This window comes from Hypomesus nipponensis, chromosome 10 (assembly GCF_054491055.1).
Source record: "Hypomesus nipponensis isolate SF chromosome 10, ASM5449105v1, whole genome shotgun sequence".
Taxonomy (NCBI): domain Eukaryota; kingdom Metazoa; phylum Chordata; class Actinopteri; order Osmeriformes; family Osmeridae; genus Hypomesus; species Hypomesus nipponensis.
The window spans coordinates 12608000-12629416 of record NC_140370.1 but is presented as its reverse complement, the minus strand read 5'-3'; the positions used below and the strand labels follow the sequence as shown (position 1 = coordinate 12629416).

At 38.9% G+C, this 21417-nt stretch overlaps 2 protein-coding genes across 5 annotated transcripts; one reads left to right on the top strand and one right to left on the bottom strand.

Moving 5' to 3' along the window:
• The first annotated feature begins 1842 nt into the window (after positions 1 to 1842).
• cnpy1 (canopy FGF signaling regulator 1) lies at positions 1843 to 9917 on the top strand. 4 transcript variants are annotated; one of them, XM_084708348.1, is made up of 8 exons: positions 1843 to 1968; positions 3254 to 3342; positions 3473 to 3505; positions 4048 to 4153; positions 4323 to 4438; positions 7697 to 7906; positions 8725 to 8821; positions 9599 to 9917. In XM_084708348.1, exons 4-8 carry the CDS (start codon positions 4051 to 4053, stop codon positions 9637 to 9639), a joined length of 567 nt encoding a protein of 188 aa, XP_084564474.1. In that variant the 5' UTR covers positions 1843 to 1968; positions 3254 to 3342; positions 3473 to 3505; positions 4048 to 4050; the 3' UTR covers positions 9640 to 9917. The 4 variants fall into 4 exon arrangements, with proteins under 4 accessions (XP_084564474.1, XP_084564476.1, XP_084564478.1 ...); XM_084708350.1 differs by lacking the exon at positions 3473 to 3505; XM_084708352.1 differs by lacking the exons at positions 3254 to 3342; positions 3473 to 3505 and having other exon boundaries at positions 1848 to 1968.
• A 5122-nt stretch (positions 9918 to 15039) lies between these two features.
• On the bottom strand, positions 15040 to 18763 carry en2b (engrailed homeobox 2b). Its single transcript, XM_084707593.1, has 2 exons — positions 18294 to 18763; positions 15040 to 16137 (listed from the first exon to the last, which is right to left on the bottom strand). The coding sequence occupies exons 1-2, from the start codon at positions 18757 to 18759 to the stop codon at positions 15818 to 15820; spliced, it is 786 nt and encodes a 261-aa protein (XP_084563719.1). The 5' UTR covers positions 18760 to 18763; the 3' UTR covers positions 15040 to 15817.
• Between the last annotated feature and the right edge of the window lie 2654 nt (positions 18764 to 21417).

The window sequence follows — 21417 nt, the reverse complement described above, 5'->3', positions numbered from 1 at the left end:
AGAAAGAAGAGACTGTCACATAGGGTTAGAAATGAAGATAAAAAAAAGGTTTTAAATTAAACAGAAATATTTATCAGGTTTTTGTTTAAAGACTCATGTGAAGTCATAGGTAAAAACATGTATATACCTCTATTGCTCTCTATGTATTATTTTGTCATAAATTATTTGAGGGGTTTTCATTCAAACAATAGATAATCACCATTTTTGGTATTCACAGAATACACAATGAAAAAAGTAAAAGATGGCATTTACGTCAACAGACCTGCTTTAGGCTGTCACATTTGTATTGACACCAATCTCCCTCTACGCCCCCTCTCTCCACGCTCCACTGCCACCATTGCTTCTCACCCACCCCCAATCTCCTTCTCTGCCACCCCTAAAACTCCCCCCTCACTCACCCTAAACCCCCCCTCTCCTGCCCTCCCAATCTCCCCCCTCTGCCACCCCCACAGCTCCCCCTCACCACTCCTTCATTGCTCCCTGCCGATTCCTTTTTGTCCCCTCATCCTAGACACAAACAATATGGCTGCTGTAGCCATAGATGCTTATTATATCATACAAATAAAATGTGTTCATAAAAACAATTGATTACATTTCTTCTACTTTTACAAACAAAATTTGAGAAGTGACTTTTAATTATCATCAATGTAGAGAAGTGTCCTCATGTTGACTAGAAAATATATTTGATCTAGGGGACAGGAAGGAGGAAGTGCCACGTCTTTATCTCTTGTGTCCTTGCTTCCCATCCTGATAACCATGTAACAGAAAATAAATCGACCACAGTTGACAAATCTCACTCCACCATCTTGAGGTTAATTTAATTTTCCTCTGAGAGCATAAAAACAAAAGTTCAGAAGCAGCAATTATCTCATCACTTTCAAGCCTCCTTATGCCTTTCGAAAGAGGTCAATAATCTTTTCACCGATGTAGAACTCTATCAGATTTTCAGTCCAGCCTGGATAGAAGCCCTTGTATTACCTGTCACTGATAATTGGCGGTGGATATCTTCCACACAATGCCTGTTTTCAAAAGAGACCTTGCTCTCAAGGTCAAAACTGAAGTTGCCAAGGAGGATGGTCAGAGGAAGGCAGACTGCTGACACACTGTCAGCACAAACTTTGTCATTTTGGTTGGACATAGCTGAACTGAAAGGGAGGGTTAATGGATATAATAGCACCTAAACACCTCTATCCCTTCCCTCCATTCCTCATCCATCAGCCCCCCACCCCAACCCCATTCCCTCTGAAATAGACCTGAGATCTCCCCTCTGTAAAACGCCAATGCAGTGTTATCTTTAGTGATTGTAATGATAAAAGGGTCACTTGAAAATTCATTACCACTTTGGTAATTATTGATTTTGATGTCGTCTGGTGGTGGATGTGGTCTTCTTCAGCGTATCCATGTGGTTTGCTTTTCAGGCCCTGTTGTTTCTCATTTTGCAAGCATTGCAATAGCCTCAGCTCTGCAATGACATATATCAACTGTATTATATATCGTGAATTATATATTATATTAATTGATTAATTAATGTATTGATATGATATATTATATATCGTCATGATGTATAAATCATGTCCTACATGCTTCTGTCAAGACGAGTGTTGTTAGATCTCCATAATGTCTGGCAATCCATGCATCAGATGCCAGATCTTTTGGGGCTCAAGCAGATCTAACCACATAGCTGTACTGATGTGAAGCAAACTAGGTGCTGGTGCTAAAGGGGTGTTTGAATGTGTTTGTGTGTGCTTTCTTCAAAGCAGTCACGTCATCCTTGTTTGCCGATTTGTCAGGAGTAGATAACATGCCATGTAGTGTGTTTAGGCTGACCTTGTTCTAGAGAAGCTTCACGAGGACACAGAGAAACAACCTTTATAACAAACTGCTTACCCTTACCTTTGACAGCCGTAGGAGCAGGAGAAAAGTTCAGCTAACCTCTTAGTTTGGGTCTCGTAGCTCACCAAAGTAAAGGTCAGTGTTCATCTTCTCCTCTGACATACCGACTACCGTTCAGGCTTGACAATATTGCAATATTTGGGTTTGTTACTGTAATGTAAGTGTACTTCATGATACTACTTAAATCCTATTGTAAAGTGGGTCTGCATGTATGTGAACTCATGAGGTAAAGACATCCATACATTTCACATGGACATTAAAGGATGGTTATTTGAGAAGGTGGATCCATTGTGTTGTCATCGTGATCCTATGGATAACATTCTGCTAAAGGAAAACAGGTCAGATGTCCCTGTGTAGACACCACCTGTCACTATAACTAGGGGTAGAAGGTGTAAACGCTGACTAGCTCTCATGTGATGCTTGGGTAACAGTGGACAGCATCTATCCATTATTTAAAGTGAAGTAATTTACATTTTGAAGAAGATTTGTCAATAACTCAATTAATCTACCCAGACTCGATTTTTTCCACCGAGCCTTTTTGAAACTACAGTACTGCAATTATGATCAAATTTATGATCTGTGCAGAAATTAATCAATTATTTAGTTAGTGGTCATGTTAGAAATCCATAAAACCCATGAAGTAATTAGTTTTAAAAGCTCTTTCAAAGTTTGAAAGAGAACAAGGTCATATAAATCATTGAATACCTTTGGTCTATGAATATAACTTATTCGTCAACACTTTTGTGTAGTACAGGAGGGTTCTTATTACAAAGGAGACAAATCAATGTCAAGAGTAAGCATGATCTTGCCTGTATGCAAACAATCATGCTTGAATCAACACAAACAATGGCATATCCCAAAGCACAGGAAAACAATTTAGATAAGCTAACATGACTAATTGTTAATTTATTAACTGAATGCATAGGGGTTAAAGGGTAGGCTTAATCCTTACAGGCATCCACTCTGGTGCCGAGGTGGTTTAGAACTAGGCTAATGTCTTCTTGGTCTAAAGAGGACTTGGGCTGTGTAAGTGTTCTCTTGGTTTCTGCAGGAAACCCTAGGTTAAAAAGGTAACAAAAAGCAGGAGGTCAAGATAATGAATTTACGCTACATTATTAAACGTAGTGGAGATTAGAAGTTGGATGGATCAGACCATTTATGCTGCGAAAAACTCAAACTTGCAAATTAGAGTTTCTGAAATGTGTGAGTCCAACCCAGTTCCCAGGTTTTGTCGTTTCATACTCGTTAGGTAGCAACAACAGAGTGTGTTGACCATTCATTGGATAGTTGCTTGTGTGTTTTTTTCTCTTTCCTTTCTTCCTTCCGCAACACTATTGGCTCAATGCGCTGTCATTCTCAGCGGGTGGCTGTTTTCTTGCTGAACGTGGCGACGCCAAAAGCTAGCACGTATGAGAAGACTACTGTCGATATGATCGAAATTTAAAGCAGGTAACGATTCCAAAACGAACTTTAGAAGAGACATTCTATCCCGTAAGAAATACAGGCAATTGTAGTCGAGTCCGACCTTACGTCTGTTCCATTCTTAACTGTTTGATTCAACTTTTGTCCCTCACCCTAGTTTAGGCTACACATAGTCTACCCTTCGTGAAAGGTAAGAGCGGCATACACGTCAGGTGTGTAAGCGCACAGGTGTTAGACTTATCAAGCAATTGCTGTAAAAGTAATGTTACTTGTGTTGGTTAGCTGTCCATTTCATTTCGCGCAGGTAGCATTGAAACCGAATTGGTTCGAAGTCATACGGAACTGCAATAGAGGCATTCTTTAGTTTGTGACCTTATCATTCTTGGCTCTTAACGCCATAAACGAGGGGTTTCCCTTGTCAGACCATATCGCAGCCTATTCAGCAAGACTTGTAAATCTATGTTTAAGTGATGATTGATTTTGTTGGACTGTTAAGGAAATATTGGCACTCACATTAAAACACACACATACACCTATTTGAGAGTGCCCTGACTGGTAGAACTACACGATGAGAAGTTTGTCCCTCCTTTTTGTTTAGTGTGAAATAAAGCAAAATGTGTGTGCCTCAGAATGTATACTTTAATCCTGCCACGCTCAAGAGAAAATGTTTATCTATGCATGTCCATCGTGAACTGGCTTTGATGTCCTGTCCTTTACAAATCTCTCTTATAGAATATGAATATGGCACCATGGATTATCCTAATGACTCTGGTGACTTTGTCTACCATTTTTCTACCAACGACTGAGGGGAAAAAAGATGAGATTGTGTACTGTTCTGGTAAGAACAATGATATAGTCATAAACATGTAACTTTCAGATGTTCAAAAAAGTTGTTGCCTGCACATCGAAAACCAGTTTTTCAAAGTGCAATACATCAGTAACATAAAGTGTTGCACCAGGAATGCTCGTAATGGCCCACTGATTTTTTTAAATCTTGTTTCGTTTAGCATGTAGAGCTATAGTGGATGAGCTGAACTTTTCCATCAGTCAAGTTGACCCAAAGAAGACCATTCATGTTGGAAGCTTCAGACTAAACCCTGATGGCAGCATGGTTGATAAAAAGGTACAGTGTCATATACTTCACTGAACACTCTAACTCAGTCAGTCTTCTGGAGGAAAACTCCTACATGGTCATTACCAGGATTTATAATGCCAAGACAGCTTTTGCTTACTGCTATTTGAACCATTGCAAAACGTACATTTTGTTGTGTATTTTCATGCATTTCTACATAAACTGTTCTAAAAATAGACATCTGCAAGTCTGGTATCGGATGGATTTTCTATACCAGGTATCGTAGCTCTTTCTACATCCCCCAGTGCCCCCACCAAGGCCAGTCTACATTCCCCAATGCCCCGGCCAAGGCCAGTCTCTATCCACCAGTGTCCTGGGACAGAAACTGACTGAGTTATTAGGTGTCCGGCTAACCTATTGATCTTCAGGGTTAATCCCCTTTTAGACTGTAATTGATAGGTAATAACATGCCTTATGTTTAGACAGTTGGTAAATGTTTCCTTTCACGCCAGGCAGATACCTCTTGTAGGACATTTACATACCTGGGAAGTAATCTGTACATTTGTGATTATAGGATCATGAAAAATAAACAAATAAATAAGCTAGCTCGGTTATCCATTAGAAATCGGGATTGATTATATCAAATACCACAAATGCTCCATTAATAACAGGCAATGCAACATGCAATTAAGTCAATCATACATGTTTTAAAGTTTGTCTTTGCGCACAGAATAAGAATCTCCCTGTCAAAACAAAGGAGAGCCCTAGCAGGGTATGGATCTGATGGATCTGCATGTCATATTCATAGACTCTCTCATTAGGCAGCCCCTTAAAAGTGGCTTCATTTTGGTAATAAATGCTAATTACAGTTCCTATGCCCTTGTGTCCTGCTCATATTCCATTTGGTTTATGCCCTCAAGCTCTGTGTGGGTGTGGGTGTGTGTGTGTGTGTGTGTGTGTAGAGGGTGGGGGGTGGCTAAGTACAACAAAATGATTAGATTTATCATTAGTGACTAGATATATAATTTAGTATCAGTGCTAAATTTTAGGCTCATGTTTCTAAGAAACGCAAATGATCAGTTAGTATATATATATATTTTTTTTTACAAATCACTAGAATGTAGATGCCAAACACTCTTGCTAAACCATTAGAGGTACAGGCCCTTACTGTACTTCTTGAATCACTGATGATGTCAATGTTTGGACCAGATAGGGAAACTACCCCCAAGTGGCCTTTGAAGGTGTCAGAATCAGAGAGAGGGAGGGATGCCAGAGCTTAGAAACATCATCAGGGAGATTTGCAAATTTAATTCTTTGCTCTTTGCTCTCTCCACAGTGGGGTTCCAAAATGCCTCTGTTTGTCACCATGAAGTTAAACCTGACATAATGTAACATTTCACCTTAGACATTGAACTTTAATTGCAGTATTGTACACCGTAAGCAAGTTTTGGTGATTTATTTGCAGTCTGTATAATGTTTTATTGATTGGGTTTTTAAGAAAAATATTGTTTTGTTTTCAGTTTGTGCTGTTTTAGAACATTCCTGCAACAAGCCTGTATAATTCTGTACCAGCGCAGAACACCGCGTCACAACTATGTTTATTAGATTTATTATTATTAATGTATGTGTTTTCATAGGCCCATATCGCTCACACAATAAACTGAAAGGCCCTGTCGTCAGTGTGGCAATAATGGCTGGTTTTCCAATGGGAATTCAATGGAGGATAGCATCCCTGAGTAGCCTATTCTCTGGCAGGCCTTCCCGTTCCCCCCTCCTCATTCTCTTGGTCTGAAATGATTGACAGGCCCCTTTCACAGCCCTCAGACTGCCGAGGAAAGAGTTTAATTCCAAACCATTTTCAGGATTGCATGATAAGGACTAAAAGCAGAACCACATCTTTCTTGCCGGACACTTTTTTTTCTTCTGCTCTGAGCAGTTAATTCCAGATTTGATTTCAATCAAGCCAATATCTCATGACTATGAACTAGACTACACACCATTGATAGAATTGATATTAATGGCAAAAAATATTGTGCTTTGTTGTTGTATATTATGATTTTTTTGTAGGTACCTAAACTTTCTAAGTAAGTTACTTCAGCTTTATGTTGTTGATGTTGAAGTGGTGATTTATTTGGGTCAGTAAGCCATCATCCATGATATCCAGTATTCGTGTCAATGGCTATTCCCACTATGTTCAACTTTTAGCTCATGGTACACCCACCTTAATATATTCCTTTTTGCAGGCTTGCTTTGCCAGGTCCCCCTCCAAAAGGAGGTTTTCCCACCTCATGGGATCCTTCCTGGTTAAATAAAGGTTAAATAAACTAGCTTCCTGACAGTGAAAAGGCAGAGATTGTGTGGCAAGGTTCAGGCCATTCCCCGAGACCTTTTTATCTCCCTGCTGAACAGATGGCAGTGAGCCACGGAAGCCCCCTTTGTGTCACCCAGAGTCAGATATAAAAACAGAGAAGGGGGGGAAATGCTTCTATAATGTAATCAGGAGGGCCGGAAGGGTCCATACTGAGCCTCAAAGGGGACAATAGGGTCAGGGATATATCTACATTGCAACAAAATCCAGTTCATCTGCAATATGCCCCCCCTCTCCCTTTTCCTCACCCATCCCTTCTCTTCCCTTCCCTTCACCCCAGCACCTTTTGACCGGGCTTGACAAGGAAGACTTCCTTCTTTGATCACTCGAGGGTGGAGGGGATGAACGGCCTAAAAGGCACCAAAGGATGAGACTGAGCTGTTTACCCCTGCACTTGGCTGCTGTTTAGGCCTCCCCCTGTTCCTTAACCTCCCTCTCTTCATCCTTCTCCCCCTGTTCCTTAACCTCCCTCTCTTCATCCTTCTCTCCCTCACGGCCCCCCCCCCCCTCCATCCCCCCATCCTTCAACCAAGCTTTTTCACTCCCCCTGCCACCCTCCATCACCCACCCAACCCACTACCCCCACCTCTGTCACCCTTTCCCCCACCCCCTTCCGGACAGGCCAGAGGGGCCGGAGCAGAGTGCACCTTGACCTGTCTAGACACCACTACCGCTGCTGTTTTGTCCTGTTTCCTAGGGGAAAGGAAAGGGGGTCTCTGCCTCTACAAGAAAAGGGGATACAGGTTAAATGTCATAGTTACAGCGTATTGGGGATGTTTGTGTGAATCACGTAGCCATCGGAAGCGAGGGGTCACACCCAAGTGACCTAGGTGCCATGCAGTCTCTTGGAACCAGAGTACAAAGTAATTACGGATTAGCCTGTTTATTTAATGTATTTTTAGATTATTTTTAATATTTGTATTTGTATTGGATTGGTTCAGGTTCCTCTGGCTAGGTCTGAGACTCACCTCAGCGATCTTTTGGAGGGGGTTTGCAGCAGCATGAGTGACTATGCACTCTATGAGGACCCAGACACCCAGGAGAAACAATACAGGAGGTTCGCTCCCAGAGACGGGAATAATGTGGATTTCCCTAATTTCAACAACTTCAAGTTTGATGGGCCTGAGGGTTCCACTGCCCTGAAATTTGCTGTAAGTCTTACTGATTTATCGACTATTCATTTTGGATGTAACTTATTTTGTGACATTTTAGATGCAATATCAGCATACATCTAAAATGTCACAAAATAAGTTACATCCAAAATGAATACACTGTCGATAAACCAAGTTTGTTTTACGTTTTTCTGAGAATCAGTGTTTTATCATTCATTGTCTTGTAGACGTTCTTGAAATTCAAAAGTAGTTCCCAATATTGTTTTAGGGACAATGTTGGGACATAAATGTTATATATTAAAGTATATGTTTATATATGTTAAAGTAATTTTAACATTCCTTATTCACACTATGTCGTGAGCTCAAGTAATTCCTTGATTATTTTTGAATGAAAGGCCGTTAATAAGTTCTATTGTTTTTGAAAATGGTAATTGCTGTAATAGCTGGACAACAGCTTTTAATTAGCCTAATCTATGTAGAGTTTGTGTTTGATGCCAAATATGATTCCAAATTGTAGTGCTATGCACTTCCATTGAACTGTATATTATACTGTAGTTCTCACTTTCATCTCCAGACTCCATGTCTGATGTTTTTACAGTTGTTTAAAATAACAAAGTACCTAAATATCGCGTTGTTGTGGTCGGTTGTTGTAGCCTGAGCCCTCAAGATGGCCGAACAGCATGGCAAACGAAAGATGGCCGCCGCTATCCAACCGACCATGCCCACTATTGTATAAACGACATGCTTGTGTGCCTCTAATGTGTGGAGGGCCTAGCTTTGCCATCTGTGCATGAGCAACTCTCCTCTCGTTTTCTGTCCCCCTCAACTCTGCTCTCTTCTTTTCTCGTCTCTTGAAGTGTGAGACCATCGTTGAGGAGTTGGAGGATGATATCATCACTCTCTTCTCTCAGAACTCAGACCATGTGGTTGACAAGTTATGCAACAGGATTTCAGGTACATTTCAGACATGATGTTGTGGTCTAATTCACCCTGTCACCAAGCCTCCTGTTTGCCCGTTGTGGCATGTACAGCTCTGGTAATGCTTGCACCTTTGCCAGAACTTACAGCGTGCAGCTCACATTTCAGTATTTTCAGTGACCACCTTGATGCCCAAAATATCAAGTAGCTTGTGTTGTCTCAAACAAAGACCTCGAACATGTGACTACCTAACTGTCATGAAACAATTAGCATTGTTTTGGGGTACTGTGCGATTACATAACTCATCTTTCCGCCGCCATTTTGTTTCATTTCATTGAGAACCTTCTGGAATATGGAGTGTACATAGAACGGGCTGGGAGAAAGATGTGCCAAACAGATTTTGTTCCATGTGTTTGGGAGCGTACCTGATTGTGGTTTTTTCTTTCTTCTAATCCTGAAACAATACGCTGATTTTAATGTTGTCTTTGCAACAACAAAAAAGATAATACTAAAGACAGACGATTTACTACAGAACTACATGTTTAATGGCTTCCTTACCTCATTCAAATGTTAGGGTATTTTCAGATTAATTAATTACAATTCAAATTACAGTTTACTTTCTTTTTTTTAATACTGCTGGGCACATTCTTTGTCAACAGAATGGTTTACATTGTGTCATCAATGTTGAGCTGTAAACATGTACAGTGTGTACGTTGATAAATAAACTGTATGAAGTGTAATGATAGCATGTTCAGCTGAGATTAAAGTAGGGTATATCTAAACACTAATGTAATTTTATGTTTTAATTTGCAGATCATTGTAAAGACCCCAAACTCAAGAATGAGGAGCTATAGTTACAGGAAACATTGTTTACAAAGATGGGACCACTTAAGATGTTTACTTTTACAGAGGCCTTGCATAACAATCTGTGACAATCAACTTGAACCTTTTAAAATAAAGTTTATTTTTTTGTATTGGCAGTTAGCTGCTGTTATAAAAGCCACCTTGAAGGAAATGAAGAAAACAATAATGTGCGAAGTAAGAAGTTCTGTAATACTCTGTAATACACGTACATCATTATCACTTCCATTTGAACAGTTGACTCAAATTAAAAGAAAAGATTCCAAATTTCCCTTCTGTCTTGCCATTCCTTAAATCCAGATGAATATTTAATTTGCTAATGAAAAAATAAAAAACATTAAATTGATTTCAAACTTAAGAAACCATACTTTACTCTACTGTGGACTGGATAGTTGTTTAGATTTTTTTTAAATGTTGGTTACAAACTTTATTGGGGAAGTGGCCATGTGTTTCAATGAGAGGGACTGATTCCAAATGAAGATACTAAATATAGAGAGTTGTACAATAAATGCTGTATCAACAACTGTAAAATCACATAAAGATCTCCTGATCACACCATCCACAGCAATAAAGAATTACTCAAGGCTGTTGTGAGAAAAAAAGAAGTTAAAACTGTTGTCTTGCTCATATCAGGCGACAGCTCATATCCCTTCTAGTTTGTGTTTATTGTATTAATAAAAATAGTAGCTTGAAACACCACCTCACTATTACAAGTCATTTCAAATATTGCAAACAAATTCTGCTATTACCTATCACTACTGCAATGTAACATGTTTATGAAACTCTTTTAGCTGTCAATGATCAAACTGACTTTTATCTTGAATTCAGTTGAGAGCTGATTCAGTCAAACTTGGGTGAGTTTTACATTAAACGTCTTATGTTATAGTTAAATGACAGATTGGTTTTGTGTTGTGACAAAAACCTGAAACTCATTTACCTTGGATTGGTAGAGGAAAAATGTACAGACGTACATGAGGAGTTTGTAGGATACAAAGCTGGGTCTCTTGAAATCAAACACAAGTGTCTTCCATCAGACCAAGGGGACACCTTTGTAGTCTCGCAGAGACAACTAATGTAGTCTTCGAAGTCTCAAACAAGGCTAGCTGATCACAGAATATTTGTTCCAAACCATATCCACCACATTCATGCTTTTTTAACTTACTATATTGTAGAAACTCATCAAAGTCACGGCAGCATTGTCAATGTTTAGATTGGACACCGGGGCGACAAAACAATTGCTGTAGCTTTTAGCAGTTTAAAAATGTTTGGGGTGATATTTCTAATAATTTCTTGTAGAGTTTAGTGTGTGGTCAAAATACTTCTGCAGAGGTGCAGATTTTAAAGCAAGTGATCTAAATTGCACCTGTTTTATGATCTGTCTACTTGTGGTTTGAATAACTACAAGATTGATGTTGTTCAGATTTTCATTTGGTTCATCTGAAGCCCAAGATAAATAAATATGGGATCCCGAAAATCACTGACTTTTTCCTTCAGTTCCACTTCCTATCCAACAACAAAAGTATTTGACTTGTTGAATGTTCCCCACACACAAACTGTTGCGAGCGTGAGTTGAAGTTTGAGATCCTGAGTCGAGTGTCAGCAGCTTTCCTTTGTGTGCCTAGCTGTCTCAGGGTGTCAGAGCCTGCAGCTTAGGCTCATGACAGATCAAGGGTTACCAAGGTACTGTTGGGTAGGGAGCTCAGTGGAGGGACAAGCTCTACTCCTCCACTAAATGCTCATTTCCTACGCACATAAGTGCCTTTGCGCAGTTTGCTGAGTAGACTGCTGGAGTATATTCTTTCTCTCATTTTCTCCTCAGATGTAAAGCACCCACTCTGCAGGTAATGAGCCCAGGCGATAACTCATTCTTCCGAGCAGTTTTTTTTCTCCATCAGATTTCCGATGGTGCAAGGCCACCACCTCGTTTATTAAAATATTTGAGAAAATGGATCTTTAGCCCCTATACTATATAAAGTTCAGTCTTTGAGCTGCGGCATTAACTTGTATTCTAACAAGATTAAAATATATTTGTCCTGCAGATTAGCATACTTAAATCCCCCTTTGCCTTTTTGGTGGTGGCAGCAGGCTTTGATCTGTGTTGCATGGCGAAGAGCTGGCTTGGGCCAGGCCATCCCAGTACCAAGTGTGAAATCGGCCTGATGTCATCCTCCATTCTTCACCTTCAACATCTTTCACCAGCTTAATTATATTTCCGCCACAAAGCCCCAGTGCTTCATTCCATATTCAAGTTTGACTAGGAAGCGTTTTGAAACTATGGCTAAATAACTCAGTGGGGGGAAGGGACAGGATGGGTCTTTTGTTTGAGAGAGACACAGGGGGCATCAATACTTTTCTGATCAGTATTTTTCTATTCTCTCTCAAGCTGCCCTTTGCCTCCACCAATTGGAGGGGTTAAATTTATGACAAGAGATGTGTGAACTTATGATAACTAAGATGTTTTCCATTTCTTTTAATATCCAGTGTGTATGTGTGTCTGTGCATGTATTTTAAATCAGCTTTTCATGAACTTTGCATGACTGGCAAACCGGATATGAAATTATCAATTACAGAAACAACATGGATGGAAAAACATCCTATACTTGAATGAACTCTCGAAACTTCCAATGTAAGTTCTTTAACTTTAATTAATATCCTGTACTAGTTTGTACTCTTGAGTTATTTTTTTTCTAGAAAGTTTTATTGTAAAATATACATATTTTCAATACATACCCTAACACTATTTTTTCTTACGGTGAACCATTCTTATACAGAGAGGAATACAGTAACAAGGTGAAAAACATAAAGCCACCTGCGACAAAGTGTGTCTCAGCCTTATAGGAGCAATGACTTTGCTCCTAGCTCTCTCTGTGTCAGCAGACCCCTATTCAGAACACCAGCCCAGTCAGCCCAGCCCAGTCAGCCCAGCCCAGCGTCTGAGAGTCAGATAGAGAGGCAGCAGTCCTACTCAGCCAGGGCGAGCTCATCAAGTCAGTGGCCGTTGGGCGTAACTTCCACATACAAGCCGCCCAAGAAAGGGAATGCAGATGAGACTTCTGGGGCTATGGAGGGAGCAGGTCAATGCTGCAGGCAAATGGGCCGATCAGATAACTGTCCTTTTGTCTCGGATCCGTCTCTTCTTCCTCGCTTTCTCTGTTTGTGTTGTAATCAGCGTCAGGTAAACGAAAAATAGTCAAACTAGTACATGTTAAAAACTCAGAGGGGAAATGTTGTTGTCTGAAAGGAGTTTCTGAAGTTTGCTTGATTTTCAAAAATGGCTGTTTTCGTCTCCATTTATGAATTGGTTTCAAGAAGGTTGTGTTGTGCTCATCAGGAAGTGGATTTTGGGTAATGAGGTGGTTACTGGATACCTTTTCCCTTCCCATTACTACTTTGAGGTTAGCTTTGTACTACAGTAGACCTTAACTAGGTTTATTCAGTCTTTTACGCTCTCGGATACACACTCTCCAGAGACAAGCGGTCTTGTCAGAAGTGGGTATATTCAACAGAGCACATCATCTTTCGATATTGTTACATATATTGGTATTGTCTGGACGTAGGGAGTATGGTTAGAAAGTATTTATGATGCACTCTGACTAATTGATTAATTTACAATTCAGAATAGTATAGAATGAAATGCTATGTTTTTTCCTCACTGGCCTGCCCTTATATAAAGATGTGTTTGTTTGTTTGTTTGTTTGAATGCTTGCTTGCTTGTTTGTGTTGTTAACGTTGTGTGTTTTGGGTACCATGGAGACATTGCATGTGCAGTACTGCTTTATTTCAAAATCTTATGCTATAATAACGGTTTTGAGGGACATTGTAGTTGTGGCCTTGTGTTTTCATGCATTGTGTGTCTCCTGGCATTGGCACAAATAATTTTCTTTGCCCCAGAACTAGTGCAATCTTATGCTACTACTATTACAATAGTAGACATGAAAATATAGTGCACTTTTAAATGACTGGTAGGTAAAAAAAAAAAAGATGGGTGGGGAGGGGGGGGTTGTGACACCCAGACTGAGGTAGATTGCTTTAGATTTGTATCTTCAATAGCTTGCAAATGAAGTTATACTTCTCATCATTTAGACCTGCTTTTAAGGACTAAGTTTCTGACCAAGCAGAGCCTGAAGACAACCTCTCACCATTTTACATCATCAAAGAATAATGTATGCCTCTATGGCCTTACTTTAGGGTCCACTTTAAAAAGCCAAATCAGCATATGATCCACACATGTATTATACTGTCACACACTTCAGATTATTTTATCCAAGATAGAAATTGATTTCATAGAGTTACACAAAAAACCCTTTTACTATAGACAGTATTTGTGTTTTTGCAGAGCCTCAACTGTACTATTGCTAAGTGGAATTCACTACCATGTCTCAACATTCAAGAGAAGTCTGGGATTGTTATGCTAATTGCTATGATGTTGTTTCTCCACAACTGTGGTGTAGCTAAAACACATGTGTGCTCACAATTTTTTGGGACAGAATTGACCTAAATGTTTTCATCTCTTTTGAGTTCTGGTTGCACAGTTTTTTTATTTGGAATGTAAACAATCAAAATTAAATGTAAAAGCTCACGTTAGTATTCTTGGTGTTTATTTACGATTAATTACACAGTTATGATACACGTTTTACACCTGTCTCATATCAAAACATGAAATGAAATAAAAATACAACTGCAACTTTGTCCTTTTTATACACAGAGTATCCTTAGAAATTTAGAAGTAAATATTATGTTGTTTACCTCTATAATCAGTTATATAATCCTTGAATTTGATATTCCTTTGTAACATAGGCAAAGTTCACAGAGAACTTTTAAGGCAAAGTGTGTCAAAGAATTTTAATTTACACACTTACATTATTGACAATGAAATATCATTCACACCACCTTAATTAAGACCACAATTTGGCTTGGATACATCAACTTGTGTTTGATAGCCCATACATGTGACATAATGCAGCCCCCCATGCAAGGTCCCAAACGTTTCATTCAAAAAAAGTTATTGCAAGATAAATAAGTTATGTAAACATTTCCAGAGCCTCACCTTAATAGCATGGCTATAGACTTTCAATATGGTTATAAATATGAATACTATGGTCTTTTGCAAATAACAATAAATGTAGCCTATTTTACTATGGAATGCATACCAGTGACAAAACGGTAGGTAGCCACACGCTCAATTGATCTCATATCGGCACTATAAAGCAACATATCATGACAACATTACATATTTCCTTTTAGGAAGAAAAAATAGGTTCACGTGGCATTTTCTGTAGACAGGCCTGAACTGAAGTTTAGAGGGGTTCCAGAAAATGTCCGAGATGATATCAAACTGTTTAATTTCACTGTTCACCCCCCCCCCCCACCCCCTCACCCACACCTCTTTTCATGACATGAGATCACTTGAGGTTCTAGATCAGAGATGAGATGGAAACAATGTCTTGCGGTGAGTGTATACTTTTTTTGTTCGGCGAGACGAGAGCAAGCTTCGAACCCGACTAGTCTCAGCAAAGGGCAACTGCACATTGTACCGAAAAGTTCTTGTAGAGACGGATTGGATCGTCAAAGAGTCACTGTGTTGTTCACGTTAAGGCTTAGTGGGAACCCCAATTTGCACAGGTTTTTATGCAAAATAAATGCCCCATCACTTTACCTAAATGTCAGTTGAAGGTTATTTATGGTCTTTAGTTTTTCTCATTCATCATGACTGAATTATTACTATTCCCTACTTTCACGATGTGTATACATAAAGTTCACATACATAAATGCATTGCTGGCTATATAAACGCCAATGTGCCTCCATGACAAATCAAGGCTTGAAGGCTGTCTCTTCATACAAAACAGATAATGCAATATTTTCTACAAGAGCACCAAAACAATATGCTATAAGAAAATCATAGAATTGAAGTATAGAAAATTATAGTAAAACATAGATAACACAATGTAGGCTAAATTCACAGTCTCGAAAATGCAGCAGAAAAAAATCTTTGGACTTCAGCACAGTTTTCATATGGTCAATGAGTTCAAAAGTCAAATAGGTCTAAGCCTAAAAATCGAGCGCTCAAGAGGCAAAAAAACAGAAACATATAGCATACTGTTTTCCATTCACGTTTTTTATGCTGGTATTCTAGTACACTGGCCCTTACGTATTGCATCATATTTATAGCATCAATCGCTGTCAGATCTGTCGTCCTTAGACGTTGCGGCGTGATTGTACAGTCCTTGTGCCATCAGGTGCAAGGCCAAAGAGTTTTTATTTCCGGTGGCCTTCTTTATTTTGGCTCTTTTATTTTGAAACCAGATTTTTATTTGAGATTCGTTGAGTCCGAGTTCTTGCGCCAGACTTTGTCGTCTCTGTTCGGTCAGGTAGCGGTTGGTCTGAAACTCCGTTTTTAGTCTCTGGAGCTGTTCAGCAGTGAAGGCTGTTCTCGGACGCTTGTCATCCTTGCTAGGTGGGGTTGTCTTCTTTGGTTTACGAGATCTTGGCCCTGTCATGGAACACAACGAACTGTTAAAACGATTGTTCTCTAACAGCAACACGAATGTCTGTGTCATATTGCACAAATATTGGGCCACAGTTGATTTAAACAGGTTTTACATGGACTGACGACAGGCAAGGAATCTTGCGGACTACCCTTTTATAAATAGGATGGTTGTAACCCAATACATGCAGTAAGCTAGGACCAGTAAATAAGTAGGCCGTAGCCTATTCATATCCATCCATGATCCGTTGCAATAATTTACAGCAATGGTTTATTCCTCTATAAAATATACACTTAGTGAGCAAGTCTGATTCTAGGTGGGTCTCTTTGCTTTGTTCTAGAGTCAGATTTTAAACTACAAATAGACTTGAATATGCAGTGCATTAGATATTAGTAGATTCTAAATTGTTGCGGGGGGTTGTGAGTAGGCTAGGGGGGAGGATGGGTGAGTGATGGGGGTGGGGTTAAAGGGAGGGGGTGGTTAGGCGCCTCTTTCTCAGCTTGTTACCATAGGAACTATTTCAAAGTTCAAATGTTTATAAAGCTGCTACATGGATATCTTGTAAGTTGACTTGAGTTGTCTTCCATAAAGGTTATGTTTAAGTGGCTAAGAAGTGTACTTTTACATAAAACTTTGAATTAATGTAAGCACTGCAATTTTATCCGTGACCCATCGTTCCCATTGCCAAATTCATTATTAGTCTGGATGTTATGATGAATAGCACCCGCATTATGAAAGCATCTAGTTTTACAAGTCATATTCGATAAAACAAGGCAACATGATCTTGTGATATTCTTCAGATAAGAAAGCTTGTAAGAAAAAAAGCCTATAGGCCCACGGGCTATTCCAAGCAAACTTTTAGCTTGGACAAAGAGCATTGATGGGTCTACTTTCTTTGTCATTTCATTTCAAGTTGACTTGCAGCTATTGAACTGCTTTTGTTAGATTATTAATTTTCCTGATATAGCATTATTCCAATAGCGTTATGACTAGCTGTACGCTGTGTCAACACTTACTCAGGCACACATCGAAATTGTAGATAAATATAGCAGCACAAACCTGCACATTGCCTGCATTAAGCACAGGTTGCATTAACATAGGCTATTTTAGAAACGGGATAATGTTAAGAATGGCTTTTAATAATTGGCTAAACTTAGCTATAATTTGATTAGGCCTATTGTAAACACGGTTTTTTGAAAACATCGAAAAGCTAAGCACTGAAAATCTTTTAAACAGAACCTTTGATCTGTTTCGAGTCAAGATAAAAATGTGTAGATAACGGTTTGAAACTTGTGTCAAAACGAGAAAAGTAGCCTAATAAGTAGAATATAATTCCTAATTATTTTATAGTCCCACATTTTTCTTTTAGCAATAACCTTTGCACTCATTTCGCCATGCATCTAATTTCTCATCTCGCAATTCGGTGGGATATGGTTATAGCCCCATCTCTGTTTAGTTTTGCTCCATTGTCAAAAAATATGCTAATGAAATATTAACAAAGACAAGTCAGGAACAATGGTGTTAAACTTGGTTTTAGTCATGCTTTTAAAGTTCAAAACTTATAACGATAATTAGAAGGCAACTGATGGTAAATTGCATTGATATATGCCTACTTTTTTTTTTACATAGCCTATTGTGTAGCCTCCATCGAGTCTGACAAAAATACTTCGATACAAGTTTCATGTAGGCCTATAAAAATAGTAGAATTAAAAATAACGTTATTTCTCAGTAGTGTAATAATAATGAAATAATAACTTAATAAATATGAGAAATAAGACAATAAAGGTAACCTAATAATCGATCTGATTCTAATTCGCACTGTCATTCATTCGAAAATAGTCCATTAAGTGTCGGCTTTGGCTTCCATGAAGTGCAAGTTTAGATTGATATTATTCAAAATGTACTGAAACTGTATAGCCTACTTCATTGAGCCTACAAATTGATCTAAAATAGCACATAGGCTATTAGGCTACACTAAAACTTGCAATATTTTAATACTTGTTCTATTTAACGTGGTCACTAGTTAGATGACTATCAATAGGGTTCGAGTCCACTGTTTCATTTGACTGTTGCGCACAAATTTATGCTATCACGTAGCAGTCAAGTATTATAGCCTACTGCTACTCACATTCTCTCTATGCAAAAAAGAATGTAATTTTACCTGCTGATGGTCGGTCCGAATATCGTGTACAATACACCCAGGCTGGCCAAAGCATAGGCTTTGACGAAGGTGCAGAACTGGCTTGTGAACTATCCGAGTCCGAGCTTAGGCACTGGTCTCCAGTTTCCCCTCGAGGTTTCAGAGGCGCATCAGCAACAATATCGGCTTTTTTGGGCTCCCCGGCTGGACGGGAATCTGAAGATCCATCCCCTGCAACAGTCCGACCTATCTGCACAGTTTTTGGGGCAACGCGAGAAATATTATCTCCCCCATCGGCATTATTTTCACCATTGTGAAAAGTAAATTTCTTTCGGCGTCCAAAGTCTGGTCGTAAAATATTGTCGATGTAAAAGTTGGTGATTCTATGAGGTTGTTGGTTTCCAGGTGCTTGTAGAGGGAGAATAGCTTGGTTGGACTCTTCACCCGAATTTTGACGCTCTGCGTTTCGATGATCGTTTTCTTCCATGCTGATATTGCCTGGTCAGTGTTTAATTTCAACACCTTTCCCGCTTTCCTTCTCCAAAATAGGAATTCCAGTTAAAAGACTCCCCAGCCTCTACCTTTACTAGCGCGTTTTCAATTTTACCGGTAATTTAAAAAAAAAGATTAACAAAAAATCAGTATAGAGTACTGCCTTGTTTGGATATTTGATAGCCTACCAGCCTCTTGTCCCTTTCACAAAGAAAAATCATACCTTAAATGCAGCTATTTCTCCGTTTGCCTATGGACATTTGTTGAGAAAAAGCCAATCAACTATTGATAAGAAAAGGTTGCTGTCCAAAACCTATTCAACGTTGATGCTTCAACAAGCCCTCTAAAACTACAATATAGATAAAGAGGCGCTAACTGCTTCTGAAATACTTTCACTGTGGATTTTGTTCTCATTTTTAATAGGCTACGAGTACCCCCTGATGACGTAGTAGTCCATATCTAAGACGCGTGCCTTTGACCAATGAAGTTTGTGGGATGGTACCACCTGACCTAGAGGCTCGAGATAGATAAAAGAAACCTAATTCTCAAAGCGGTTGTAGGCTAGTTCAAATGCGTAAACAAGTGGGTTATTAGACCACGGTATACTCTCTCTATGACTTGTAACCAAATAAGTAATACAAATAGTAATTTATTCAAGTGTTTAAAGGAGTAATATAGAAGTTGCCACATATCCTAGGTAATTCAAAAGAAAGGGAATTAGCGTTGATTGAAACGAAGTAGGCTATCCTAAATAAGAAAAACATTAAAACCTGAACTTGATTTTTAGGTTTGGCTCTAATAAGGTGTACATTAAGTTCATTGTTAAAATAGAAACACTATATTTATTTTAAAACTTGTGAGGATACATTTAAGAGCATGTGAGGAGGGGGACAGGTGGGGGGTTGAAGACGGGGGTTATAAGAAGAGGGTAAACAACACATTTTTCAGTCATTTGGACCTTTATCTTAATAGGCTGTTAAAATGAAATGAGCCTCTATGCTACTGTCATTCAAGCATATACTTTAGTCAGCCTCCTAAAAGTGTCCATAAGAGATTGGGGCAACTTGTATTAGGAAAGGTAAGGAATGATGATTCAAACTGGGTTTTTTCTTCACTCAAAGTCATTTTTTTCACATGCTTTCCACACATACAATCAATGCGTAATTGTTTAAAGGTTTTGTTTTGGTGCGTAAAAGGAACATAGCGCTTAAAAACATGTCAGGAAACAGCTGAGGTGACACCTTTTGCCAAGCATCAACTACGCCCCTCTGTAACGTCTGAGGGATCTAGGCCTATACACAGGCTACATTGTAAGCTTTTGGCTAGTTCTAAAGGCCTCCGTGATCTTGAACATGTTTGCACTGGGATACTTCCGTTGGCTGTAGCTGATACCTATCATTCTTAATCAGTTACCATCTTTTTTTTATAGTCTGAACGGTCGAAAAACATGTTGAATTGTTCCCATTGGCATCAGGCCACATTCAGTTATCTTATTTGTAGTCTGAAGTAGCCCAAACAAGACTGTGATTGCTTTTACTGTAACAGCCATTTAATGTATGTTCCCTGGATCCATGCGCAATTGACGTGTAGCTAGTCATTGCTGTGGACTTCAAAGCCTGTTTTGCTCACTTAAATACTCCGCACGGCACACCACAATTATTGCCTTTACCTGCTCCAACAGTGATCTTGGATTGTAATCAGAAAGCTTTGTCTGGCACATTTTCTACCATTATTTAGCCTAATAGTATTATCTAAAAGTTAATAGTACTACTAGCGTTTGCCAACATGAATTTACTGTCTGATACGTCTGCTTCTATCATCTCATTGGATCTTTAGTTCAATTCAAAGTCCAATTTGGACACGGATCTAAATAATTCGTTTATGTGGGAAAAAACGTCAAACTAAGAGCCCACGATAGTCAACAGTTCACACTATGTGCGATGACTCTGTGTTTTGGGAAAAATTTCACTCTGTTTTGGACCAAATGTAACAGCAACAATTAGTTGCAGGGTCAGGTGCAATGCTCAAAACCAAAAGACTGACGTTTTGTTTTATAAAACACGCAATCGTTATGTTAGTAATCAATATGTTGAAAAGTGAAAGTGTCATTATGATTCAGAGACTTGGTAGGCTATTTGTTGTATTTGTACAAAATACAAAATGTGTTTGTATTCGATTTATATATACCAAATACACAATTGAATAGAATTGCCAATACATTGTAATTCCAGTATAACATGAAAGGTTTTTATAAAGAGGTTTAAGACGCAGGCAGTAGATTGATGTGAGCTAATGGATTGGGAGGGTTTCCAGAGTTTATTTTGAACTCTTGGTCTAATTGAAATTGATGTATCCTGATGTTTAAAATGTTTTACGCTGCTTGTGATGCTTCTTTGTAATTTCAGCTTGACTCAATGGTCAAATTGAAGCCTATAATTGAAAAGACAGCTTCAAGTTGTCAGAGGTCCAACCAGATGTCAGTTATGTTTTGTTAGCCGTTATTTTTCAAAGGTTGTATGGTGCTTCTAGAAAGCCTATTCTAAATGTTTTATGTATAAGGACCCAAGCATTTTCTTAAGCATCTGTGATTTCAGCCGGCAGGTGAGAACTTATATTTAGAATTTCTTATCTCGAAAATACACATTTTGTTGGG